The sequence below is a fragment of the Lemur catta genome, chromosome 2, assembly GCF_020740605.2.
Source record: "Lemur catta isolate mLemCat1 chromosome 2, mLemCat1.pri, whole genome shotgun sequence".
In the NCBI taxonomy this organism is placed as follows: domain Eukaryota; kingdom Metazoa; phylum Chordata; class Mammalia; order Primates; family Lemuridae; genus Lemur; species Lemur catta.
Window position 1 is genome coordinate 81,926,485 of NC_059129.1, and position 12,625 is coordinate 81,939,109.

The 12,625-nt window shown below is 36.3% G+C and overlaps 1 protein-coding gene across 3 annotated transcripts in view; it reads left to right on the forward strand.

Moving 5' to 3' along the window:
* Positions 1-12,197, forward strand: part of LOC123633038 (cytochrome b5 reductase 4) — an 80,953-nt gene extending 68,756 nt beyond the window's left edge. For 2 of the 3 annotated variants that reach the window (XM_045543961.1, XM_045543962.1), the window contains 2 exons: positions 8,117-8,281; positions 11,584-12,197. In XM_045543961.1, the coding sequence (XP_045399917.1) occupies positions 8,117-8,281; positions 11,584-11,638 (220 nt within the window). In that variant the 3' untranslated portion in view covers positions 11,639-12,197. Of the gene's footprint in view, positions 1-445; positions 520-8,116; positions 8,282-11,583 lie in introns of those variants that run through there. The other variant, XR_006733529.1, reaches the window with a different exon arrangement.
* The last annotated feature ends 428 nt before the right edge of the window (positions 12,198-12,625 follow it).

Sequence of the window (12,625 nt, forward strand, 5' to 3'; positions counted from 1 at the left end):
CTTTGGAAACTATGAAGCCCTCCCTTATATATTTGAATCTTAGTTATAGAGGACCTCTGTATACATGTGTTTGTTTTCTGTCTTATCTGTGAGAGCTTCTGTTTTCCTAAACAAACATTTAAAAGACTTTAAGCAGACATAGGCTTTTTTTTAGCTAGGTTTTAAAAAATATATTATTTCTGGTGGTTTTCTGACAAAGATATTCTTTAAGATAGTTCCCTTATAAAAGAAATTTTATAAAATTTTTAAAAGAAATTTATTATTATCTTAATAGACATTGTGCTTTCAGTCTATTAATAGGAGTTAAACTTGATTTACAGTTTAATTGGTAGAAAGGAATGTGATGACAGCCTCTGAACATAAAAGTGTCTTTTAACAAAGTCAACTGTGTTTTTTGTTTTGTTTTGCTTTGGTCTACATAATTTGGGTTGGTGGAATTGCGTAGGCTGGAGTTTTGAGGATGAGGAAAGGCCCCTTTTTTTTCACTTCTGGATGCCTGGGTCTAAGAGCACTCGCCAGGTGAGTGATACTCTCCAGCTTGCTGAGAGAAGTGATAGTGTTCCAACTTCAGCCTCCCTTTATCCTCCCTTTTCTCTTCCTCTTCTTGCTGTCCTTGCTGGCTCATGTGTGCTCTGTCCCCTCCTCCCTAACCTTCTCCTTCCTCTTTCTGGAGACTTTGCTCTCCTTGCTCAAGGTTCTCTGTTGACACTGCCTTCTAGCATTGTGTGATTTACGATCCCCAAGGACTCATAGCCTTTTTTGAGTGAGTCAGGTCAGGCTCTTGCTGGAAAACAAAAACTCCTTGCTTGTATAGATGCCTTTGGAACATTTGTCAGAAATTTTACTTAGAGGCTTTACATAGAAATAAACAAACTCTAGTTAAAGGCTTATTGATGGGTTGGGTAGTATTATTCAGTAAAAACATACATAAGAGGAAAGTAGAAGTTCAGATTTAATATGTTAATTTAATTAGTTACAGCTGTATTTTAGTTAGCATTTAAGGCTATTAATTTGTTAATATATTAAATCACCCTTTTCTACATCTTGACTCCCCTATGTCACTTCTAGTTTTAGTAATAAAGTTTCTGTTGACAAAATGTATTGCCTGGACACATTTCCTTAGTTAAAGTATTATTGAATTGTGAATATAAAAAAGATTCTAAAATTTAGTAGTTAAAACAAGTGAAATATCCTATTCTCTATAGAAGTAGATCTTAGCCTTCCACTTAATCCTTTGTGGAACAAGGAGGGATAATAAGGATGGATACTGAGGCTGGTATATGTTCTAATATATTCATTTTCAGCAAGTATGCTGTGCTTGTCCTCAGAGTTATCTGGATAATATCATTAGCAAATGAAATTCTTTGAAATAACATTGTATAATGGAATCTTTTTAACCTTGTAACCTTGGGCAAGTAACTTGATCCAACTGAGCCTCAGTTTTTCCATCTATAAAACAGAGACATTAGCCAGGCACGGTGGCTCATTCCTGTAATCCTAGCACTTTTGGAGGCTGAGGCAGGAGGATCACTTGAGGCCAGGAGTTCGAGACCAGCCTAAGCAAGAGCAAGACCCCTGTCTCTACAAAATGTAGAAAAATTAGCCTGGCATGGTGGTGTGTGCCTGTAGTCCCAGCTACTTGGGAGGCTGAGGCAGAAGGAAGGATTGCTTGAGCCCAGGAGTCAGAGGCTGCAGTGACCTATGATCATGCCATTGCACTCCAGCCCCAGCGGCAACAAAATGAGACCGTATCTCAACAAACGAAAAATAAAACAGACATCAATACCTACATCATAGAATCATTTTGGTATGGGGATCCATGAGCTAGTCTAGTCCAGAATTAACATGTTTGTAACAGACATTCATTCATTCATTCATGAAATATATGTGAGCATCTACTATGCGCCTATTGATGGGAGTACAACAGTAGGAAGATACTGTGTTGGCTTATTTTCTCATGCAGTTCAGGGAATGTGTCTCTATTTTCCTTTATTGCCACACTCAATACAATTGTATAAATATAGGTACTTCATAAATAATTTTTAGGATATTTCTCTTTCTCTTTCAGTCTAATTTTCATGTCATTAAGTAGGAAATTCGAACAGAAAAAAAGTTAGCTTACCTGAATTATATCTAAACGTGTTATTACACTTGGCTGTTAATTCCAGCAGTTGGGATTCAATTCACAGCATTCCAAGTCTAGCAAGATCTTACAGGTTTTTTTTTTTTTGTACAAAAAATTGAGAGAAAACAGAAGGCAAATATGTGCAGTAATGGATTTAACTAAATGCTATGTAAAACTGAAATCCAAGTTAAATTTCACTTGTCCTTCTCTCAAATATGTGAGCAGTGTTATGAGGCTCAGTTGACTCAGTCTTGCACATTGCCCCCTGCCCCCCATCAGTAGAATGCACTGGCTCTGTGAGTTCTCTGCTATTGCAGAGCTAGTTGTGAGGAGTGGTACAGTTTCACAAGGAGGTTGACTTCTAGAAAACCTTTTTTAATATATAAATATAATAAGTATTTTTTCTTCCCTTTCAAAGCAGTCATTTTTATGGCAATTAACCTTATTTTAGTAGAGCAAGTGGTACATTCTTTTTATAAATAGCATTTGTTGATTTTTCCCTTCTATTTATAAAATTAATACATATTTATATAGAAAAGTGTAGAAAAAGTGAAAGGAAGAAAATCACCCATAATCCTATCACCCAAAGACCAATTATTAACATTATGGTCTGTATCTTTCCATTAGCAAACATAAACACACACTTTATTGTTTTTTTTAGTTTTAATCTAATGTCGTCATTCTGACTATACTTTTTATAACTGTATTTTCTACTTAGTGTATTGTGTGTCTTCTATGTATATGCAGAACATTTTCAGCTGGTGGTTTTCAGCCTGGAGCAGCCCTACCACCCCAGGGCCATTTATGTCCGGAGACATTTTTGATTGTTACAACTGGGGGAGGAGTGCTACTGACACCTAGTTGGTAGAGACCAGGAATGCTGCTAAACATCCTACAATGCAGAGGACAGCTCCCCACAACAAAGAATTATCAAGCCCAAAATACCAGTGGTACCAGTTAAGAAACCCTAGAATATACTATGATTTTTAATAACTGCATTGTATTCAGTCACATTGGTATACCATAATTTATTTAACAAGTCCCCTACTATTTGACATAATGACTAGAAGTTGTTCTCTCTAACAATGTAAAAATTCATCTGAGGGATCACTAGGCCAGAGTGTTCTAAGGCTGTTGATACATTTTGACAAATAGCCTCTGAAAGATAAAGTACCTAGTACGGAATATTGTACCCAACACATTTGACATTATTAGTGTCATTATTTTTCCATAAGAAGGATGGGGAGGATAGTAGTTGGAGAATGAGAAAAAGAGAAAGAAAAAGAAAAAGATTCCAGGCAGCAAGGGAACAGGTCACAAAGGAAAGGAAATTATTTATCCAGTTATACACACCAACAGAAGATAGAGAATCATTTGTATTACTTTAAGCGTTTGTGTGCTCACTAGTTGCATAATGTGCTTGAGATTGGGGAAAGGTACAAAATAAGTAAGACTATCCTAGTGGTGGAGAAGTTCTGAAGTACATCGATAACTGTAGAGTCTGTGCCTTGAGAGAAACAAATAACATGTCATAGAAGTCCCGGGAGAAGAAAGAGTAATTCCATGTTTGTGAAGGTAGGATATCAGAGCTTCGTGGAAGAAGAGACTTTTGAGTTGGGCTTTGGGAAACACATTAGTATTTCTATGAATAGGAAAAGAAATTTGGGTAGTGGGATTGCATGAACAAAGACATGAGGGCCAGGATGTTTTCGTGTTTTAGTGACAGAGCAGAGCCGTTTTGTTGAAATAAATATAGTGTATGAAGGAGAACAATGTGAAATAACTGTAAAGAAAAACCTATTAAACCTTATATCATTATTAGAAGGAATCTTAATGGTGATTGTTTCTAATCTTCTTGTTTTACAGTCAAAGAAACAGGGTAGGCTAAAATCAGATAATGGAAGGCCTTGAATTAATTCATGTGCTAAGTAAATATGTATTAAATGGACGTGGGAAGGCCCAGGGCACTCTGCAGCTCATGTCCCTTTAGTACTGACAGGCTCAATAGATGACATTTCTGTACTCTGGTGTCAGTATTGGGACTAGCAGTGAATCCGTTCCATTTAAGGAACAAAAACCGATGATTCCAGAAGCATAAATAAATTGAACAGTGTACCTGAAACCCCTTTTTCCCCCAGCCTCTGATTCACACAGATATGCAGAGCCCTAATCTGGACCTTTATACTACTTTCTGTTCCCAGGAGATGTTCCTCAAATGGTGTGTGTTTCTTGGAATGTACTCCGTGAAATGTTTGTGTTCCCCCCAATGGCTCTATGATTGAATAAGTTTGGGAAACAATATATACCTTCTTGAAAATTTGCTCTAAACTTAGCATTTTCAAGACTTTCAGAAATTCTGGAGAAATGTGTTTAATTTTTTTAAACCCATTATGTCCTAAACTTATTTGATAGGTTAGCCTGTTTTCATGGGAAAATTACTAACACCTTGGGGGCATTCCAGTGTCTCATCAGATTTCATTTTGAAAAATGTTTCTGTAATTATGTATATTTTATCTAATTTAACCCCTAGTTTTGTGAGCTGCTTTTCCCATGAGCAAATAGCAAGTTTTCTGGCAGTTCCAAGTATTATTCTTTAGCTAGAAAAACCAGGGAAACTGGGGTCCCAAGTATTGTGAAATACTAATCTGTAGGCAATGAGCAATCACGGAAGCTCTTTAAGCAAAGAAATTACAAGATTGGATCTGGGTTTTTAGGAGAACTATACGGTAGTGGTGTGTCGGATAGATGAAAGGCTAAGGCTGTTAGTGTTTATTTTAGACAGGACATATAAGGGCCTGATCTAGAGTTGTGGCAGTAACAATGGGGTGGTTAGGGGCATGTGCTAGAAACATGGAGGAGATAGGTTGTGGAAACTGATTGGCTGGAGGAGGAGGGAATAAGTTGTTAGATGACTACAGACTCTGCATGTGATTCAGACTTAATGGATACATGTGTAGTTCAAGACATTTTATCTCAGATCACTATCAGTCTACTTTAAACTAAAATTTCTGACAAACTTACTTTCATTGGCATTTTTTACCACATAGGCATTTATCAAAAGCAGGTCTGTTTTCTTTCTCTCTCTCTCTCTCTGTCTCTCTCATGTTGCTTTGCATTTTATAGGTTATCTGAATTTATTTTCAGGTAACGTTTTTAAGAGTCCTAGTTCCTTCTGATACTTTTGAAATTATGGAGGAATTCCAGGATGTTTACTAATTGCCTCCTCGTGCCTCTAGCAACTCAGTATTGTAATTATTTCAGACAAGAAGTTGTCCTTCATCATAAAAACCCAGGAGAGAAAATTCCACAAGAATCATCTATATTTTGGTATATTGTAAGAAATCCTTCTTGAGTCTTAACTTGGGATTGCTTCTGCACCAGTTTAAGTTCTTTTCTCTTCCTGTGAAGGAGATAAACAGGATAGCAGCTTCTTTATACTCTCCTTAAATTGTAGTCATGCTACCTGTTCACTTTTTCTGTTGAGTACTTAGAATTATAATCAAGTGACTATTATATGAATAAGTTGCAAAATGCATGAGAAATTTATACCAGTTATTTATCTCAGTTATTTATCACTACGTAGTAGATACCTGCAGAAAATATGTCACTGATGAGGCTTTTTTTTTTAAGCATCCCAGTATAGGAAAATTATCAGTAGGTATTTATTTAAGCTTACAAGGACTTCAGCATTAATTTACTATCTTAGCAATTTTATTCCAGTGATAGGCTCTTTGGAAATAGAGTCACAGGAGACTATCTTTTTTTTCTTATAATTTAACAGGGCAATTTCTATCATATATCCAAATATTTACACATATTTGGAAATTTGTTAAAATAGTGGTTTTGTAGCTGCTTTTGGATCCTCTTTGATAGTCTGATGAAAGATTATGGAAATTCTTCCTAGAAAAATGAACTTACGGATTCTTATACCTTTTTTTTTTAAGAGATGAGGTCTTGCTTTGTCACCCAGGCTGGAGTACAGTGGCTTGATCATAGCTCATGGCAGTGTCGAATTCTTGGTTTCAAAGGACCCTCCCACCTCAGCCTTCCAAGTAACTGGGACTACAGGCATGTGGCACCATGCCCAGGCATATACATTTTTACCTGTAATTTCATAGATGCCAGCACATGGCTTTGTTCTTCTAGGTATAATTTTTTATTTTTAGCCAACATGGCTTCTTTGTAAATAAATTTCTTTATTCAACAAATATTTTTTGTGCATTTACATTGAGCCAGGCCTGGATACAGTGTTGAACAAGACAGACAAGGACCCTTCTCTCATGGAGCAGAAAGCAAATATCACATCCTGTAATTACCTAAAACTCGTCTGAATTTTAAGTGCTAGGAAGGAAAACAACTTAGTGAATATATTTGGGGAGGCTATTTTGTACAGAGAAGATTAGAATTGCTGCTAATACCAAATGGGAACCTTGAAGGTGAGAAATAAGACATAATTCTGTAGGTGTTTTGAATATGAAACCATAGAATATTACAATTATAAGAGATTATGCAGTTCCCCGACCTCGTTCTACAATGGACCAGTAAGACCTAGAGGCTGGGGTCTGTGTGCAGAGCTGGAGCTGGTTCCCCAGCCCCGGCTGGTGCTCTTACTTGGTCTGTGCTGCGTGTGCCAGGCTTCTCAATTCTTGGGAACCTTCCCCCAGCGGAGGCGCAGTGATGTGAGGACAGCCATGCCAGCCACGTCTTGTTTCTGTTCTCATGTTTGGTCCCTCATCCCCTCACAAGAGAAACTGTTCAATTCAGCTTTTCTTAAGATTTAGATTAATGTGTAACCAATTCCTGCTATTCTTCAGAAAATACCTCAATTGCTCACTGGAACATGTAGAAATGCATTTGGTCTGATGCTATTGAATATATTAATAGTAAGAAGTAATCATGTTTGCTAAAATGGAGCAAACAGAGCAGATGCAACATAGAATTTTGAATTTGCTGTGGCTTTTCACAAGCAATTTACGTAATAGACTACAAAGCCTGTAAGAAGAAACAGTCTGTAGTTAACATTGTTAGACGTTTGACGTTCTTCTTTCCCATTTTAATTCTGCACCCTTTCTTTTACTTTCATCTGTTCATTCCATAGTATTTGAGTGCCTCTTGTGTGTTGGCCACTAGTAATACTGTGATAGGCAAAGCAGACATGGTCCCTGCTCTCATGGAATTTTTAGTCTATTGGGGAAAGCAGACAATAAAATAATCTTGGTGACCACATATTTACAACCTGAATGAAGTAAGGGCTGTGAAGAAAAGGAAGAGGAAAACATTTCTACAACACGTAAAACAAAGGGCCCTAGACTGGTGGGGCCACTGTGCTTTCCTGTGGAAATGATGCTTGAGCTAAGAACTGAGGCGTGAGGGTGGTGGAAGCACCACAGAAGAAGAAAGAGACCAGGCAGTGTTGTGGCAGTGAAGGCTGAAAGAAGTAGCCAGAGAGTTAGGAGCTGGAAGGTAAGGCAGAGAGAGGTTCGGGAGTAAATCCCAGGCTTCTGGATCATGCAGCCAAGTGGACTATGGTGCCATTCACAGAGATAATGTCAGGTGTGGGGCATGGAGATCACAGTTGAGGTTTAGGATCTTTGAGATAGCAACATTGAGAAGTCAAATAGGCTTCTCAGGTCAAACTGGTTATGAGGGTCTGGAACTCACTGGAGAGGTTAAAATGCATGTGTCACGGGTAATTGCTTTTTACTCTGATTTATATGAGCAGATTATTAATAGAAACGTGGAGTTCTCTGAGATCTCTTGGAGCTCTCTTTCTAATGAGTTCAATAAAAAAATGGCAAATTACTTTCCTTTTCTATAGCAAAAGCCAATCCTTAGTAAATATGAATTTACCTGTATGTTTTTGTTAAATCTTACAATCTATTCCAGTGGTTTTCTAGCACTTATATCAATCTTTACATATTAAATTGTTCTTTTGTGCGGAGTGTTTTCATGTTAATAATAGACTTTAAAAACTGTTTTTTTTCCCTGTAGATTTGATGTTGAATTTGTTCTCTCAGCACCTACTTCTGAATGGACTGGCAAACGGGGACACATTTCATCAGCTCTTCTTTCTGAATTTTTGAAAAGAAGTTTGGATAAATCCAAAGTCTTCATCTGCATTTGTGGGCCAACGCCGTTTACAGAACAAGGAGTAAAGTGAGTGGCAGTGTGGTAGGAAACAGAATGCCTAACACTGTGAAGTAAAGATCCTTCATAAAGAACAATTGATTTATCTCTCAGTTCTTCTTATTCATATGAACTTCTACTTTAATAATCTGTTACAGTTTAAGGAAGGAAGTAGCAAAGTGTTTAATCTTCGTACAGGTGAAGGGTTGGAGTCCAGGATTGTGCCTAGTGTTAGATATGAACACAAAAGTAAGATACAGCCAGTAGTCAGTGTTCTCTGCTAATGGCTGGCAGTGTGATACTTTCACAAGATTGGTGTCACAGTCTTATTTTGGACATTAGGCTCAATCTCTTCTTCCACCAAAGCTTTATAATATATAGTTATTAAAAAAATTAATAAGTAATATCATCTCATTATAGCTTTCGATCTTCATTCTCTGCAACTTGGTGAAAGTTAGTAGATAATAAATATGTGATCAAAAGCCAGGTAGCACGACAAAAAAGGAGAAACTAGAACATAAATAAGGTAAGACTAATAATTGAAGCCTGAGTAATGAAAAATCAATGGCAGTGGCCATCCTATTTGAAATTCCCCTTGATGTGATTTAACTCTAAAATGATACTTTAATATATTTGGTTAAGTAAAGCCACAGTTGGGTTTCTAGATGATTTTAAAATATGGCTGCTTTAAATACCCTGTTTTTTCTTATTTAGTGTGTGACTAACCCTAACATTTTCTAAATAATTTTATATCTTGTTTTTTTATTTTTAATTATGCAAAGGATTGACTCCCAATCAATAAATTAAAGGCACTAAAAAATATTTCTCTTCATGTCATATTTTAAATGTGTTTTAATTAAATTTATTTCTAGATTTTAATACTTTCAGAAGAATGTTTTGCTAGTTAAGCTCTCAACTTCAAAAAAATTTTTTAAAGTTTCTTCTATTTAAACTTTTTTAAAACTCAAGCAAAACTTCAAATTACAGTGAAGAGTAATGATATGATTTGAATATAAAATAATTTTTAGGAAAAAAAGGCTAAGAGCTATCCTGTCTTCTGCTGTATTGACACTACTATTTTAGAAGTATCTCAATGAGTACTTTATAGATTGTATGTAGTATACTTTTAAATGATTAGAATATTTTTTTGCATTTTTAAAAAATTTATAACCTGTATATTCTTTTCTCAGTTTTACCTCATAGTGAATCCTTTAATGCTGTACTGGCTGGCTTATCCAGAATTGCTCAGGAGTATTATTAATCATTACACAGGGATGCCTACTATTACTCTTGAACATGCTGCACAGAGGTGCCTTTTGAGATGTAACTTTTTTCAAATCAGTACTTGCAATTCATAGCAGCTGCCCTTGTAACTTTCAGTTAGGATTCATTTCTTTGGTTTCCTTGTCCTCACCATCTTAATGGATGTCATGTATTTTCCTTAATTGGCAATTACAGGAGTCTCTTAATATATCACAGTATTTGCTGTTCTGAAAAATGACTCTTTCTTTGGGATGCCGACTCCTAGGGGCTTCCAAAATCAGTCTCATGTCTACTACATAGGTTAGGTTATGCTATGAGTATAATCATCCCAAACATACTCTCCATAGTTGGTGAACATTTGTCCATTTGTATGCTGTGATAACAGAGAAAGACTCAGAAACCTATTTTTTAAAAAATATATAGATAAACAGCTTATAATTACTTGGCAATAATGGTTCTTTTATCCACTAAATATCTACTTTAGTACAGAGATGAATAAAACCGTCTCTGCTTTTAAAGCCCACACTGTCCAGTGGTAGAAACAAATGCTCATACTGGTAACTAAAATATGACTCAGAACATCATAAATATTCTCACTAGAGATAAAAACAAGGTGTTAAAGGAAATTCAGGGAGAGACAAGTTACTTTACCAAGGGTGTATGTATTAGAGTGACAGCAACTGCATGGTCAGAAAAGACCTGTGCTTTGCGTGGTCAAGAGAGAGGTGGAGGGGGTGGCCCAGGCAGAGAGAGCAGATGCATTGTGGGTGCAGGTATTCTAAAGACCAGACTGGTTTGGCTGGAGGGAAGCCTCTTGCTGGGAGAGACAGGATGTGTGGCTGGAAAGGTAGGATGGGCTCAGATGGTGGGAGGCTTGACTGCTGCACCCAACTGGCTTCCTAACTCCTGTGCCACACTGGCCCTTCGTGTGAGTATGTGGGTGTGCTCTGGAAGCTGCCGGTTGGGGTTTGAATCCCAGCTCTACCACTTATAAGCATCTTACAATCATTTACTGGGTATCCTACAGCCAGTTACTTAACCTTTCTAAGCTGAATGCACTCACCTTTAAGAAGGAATAAATAGTAATACTTAACCATATGAAGTGCTTAGCACAGTGACTACAGATAAATAATATAGTAAGTACTAAATAAATGGTTATTATAGTGTTTTCCAAATTGAATTATACTTAAGCATTATGTCTGCCTTTTCTGTTCAGTGGAGGAGAAAGAAAACAGAATGCTAGGGGACTCAACTCCTTACTTTAAAAACTGGTGTGTAAAGGGGGAAAAAAATCAAGCATTTATTCTGCCTTTTCTACATGAGCCATACTACTGGATAACCACATAATAAATGAGCAGAAGTTTTTCTTTATAGAATTCAGCTGATTAGCAAAAAAAGGATAGAAATAGAATATCACCAATTTCAGTGCCTAATGAACTAATGGATCCATACATAGATTATCAGTGGTTGCTAGCATCCAGAGAGAGAGGCAACTGTTACGTGCCTCCTGATGGAAGAACAATACCTATGAAATAGTCTTGTCAAAAAGATTTGAACTTGTATCTGATCAGGCCTCTAGATCCAGTTATTAAGTTAGGGAAATAAGAGGACATAGGAACATATTATTAAAGAATACCACAGGGATGCAGCAAAATGAGGACTGTGAGAGACTCGACAGATGGAAATCTGATTTTTGTCAACAAATAAATTGCAGAACAGAGAGAAAGAGCATGAGCAAGGGGGGGTCGAAGGAAATGGAGGGGGATCTTATAGATCAAAAGATACCTAAAAGACTTACCAGCCAATTGCAATGAATAGACTTCAATTGGATCTTAATTCAAACTATTTAAAAATTATGGCATTTATGAGAAAATTGAAAATTTGAACATTGATTAGATGTTTGATATTTAGGAATTAGTGTCAATTTTTAAGAAGTGATAATTGTGTTTTTTAAAAAAACATACTAAGTGGAGAAAATGAAAAAGTAGTATGGTTATAATAGTAAACTTTGATCTTATTTTTTTATTTTTAACATTTTCCCTAAGAAACATGTACTTTTTGTTTTACAGGTTGCTGCATGATCTTAACTTTTCCAAAGATGAGATCCATAGTTTTACAGCATAACGAAGAACTATCATTGTCTTTTATTCAACTAGTTTATGTAAATTTGTGATTGCTTAGGGGTTTTTTAAGAGAACATTTTTGTATATAATAAAAGGTTAACTAGAAGTCAGGATTCAGTTTCTTAAATGAAATCAAGTGTTCCTTCACTATAGATAACTTCTTGGCTTTTTTTTGTACCATAACTTATTTTACTACTGATATTTACCCTGGAAAGTCAATCATGGCAACAAATACATACAGAATTCTTTGTTATGAATCAAAACTTTCCTTACCATTTAAATTGTATAACTGTTCTACAATAAGCACTTGTGTTTTATGACATGATAAAGTAAATGATCACTTGGATCACGTTTCTATGCTGTAAAATGTCTTATTAGCAATACAGATTGAATTTTACATTGCACTGTTAACTCAGGAAATGATCATTTATGTCCTTGTTATTAATATTAAAACATGGAATGTTATAAATTATTAAGTGATCCAGACATCTGTGTGTGTGTGTGTGTGTGTGTGGCATTGATGCAGAGTAGAATAAAATTATTTATACTTAAGTACTTTTAATCCTCGTGGTAGAAATGTGGTTGGATGCAACAATATTGGGTCAATATCTTAAGGGGGATTTTAAAAACAGCAATAAAAGATTCTGGACACACTTCAAACTTGCACCTTTGGACTGGGTGTGTTAGAGAGCGTAAGAGAACCTTGACAGCTATTTTGATTCTTAGCCAAAAACAAAGGACTCAGGAAAGAGAATGAAACTAGCATCTAGTCCCATGGCCTAAAATTATTATTGGTGCTTTGGAATAGGTTGAATTTTAATTCTTTTTGAGCCCATCTAGACCAGCTGGGCAAATGAGGAACATTCTGTCCTAAATGGTTCTTTCCCTGGCTGGCTGCTTTCTCCACAGCTGGTAGTTTGGCAGGGAGCCCTCCTAGGCTCTGTTGTACGGACAACTTTTTCTTTCTCCCTGCTGCTGTGTGCAACCT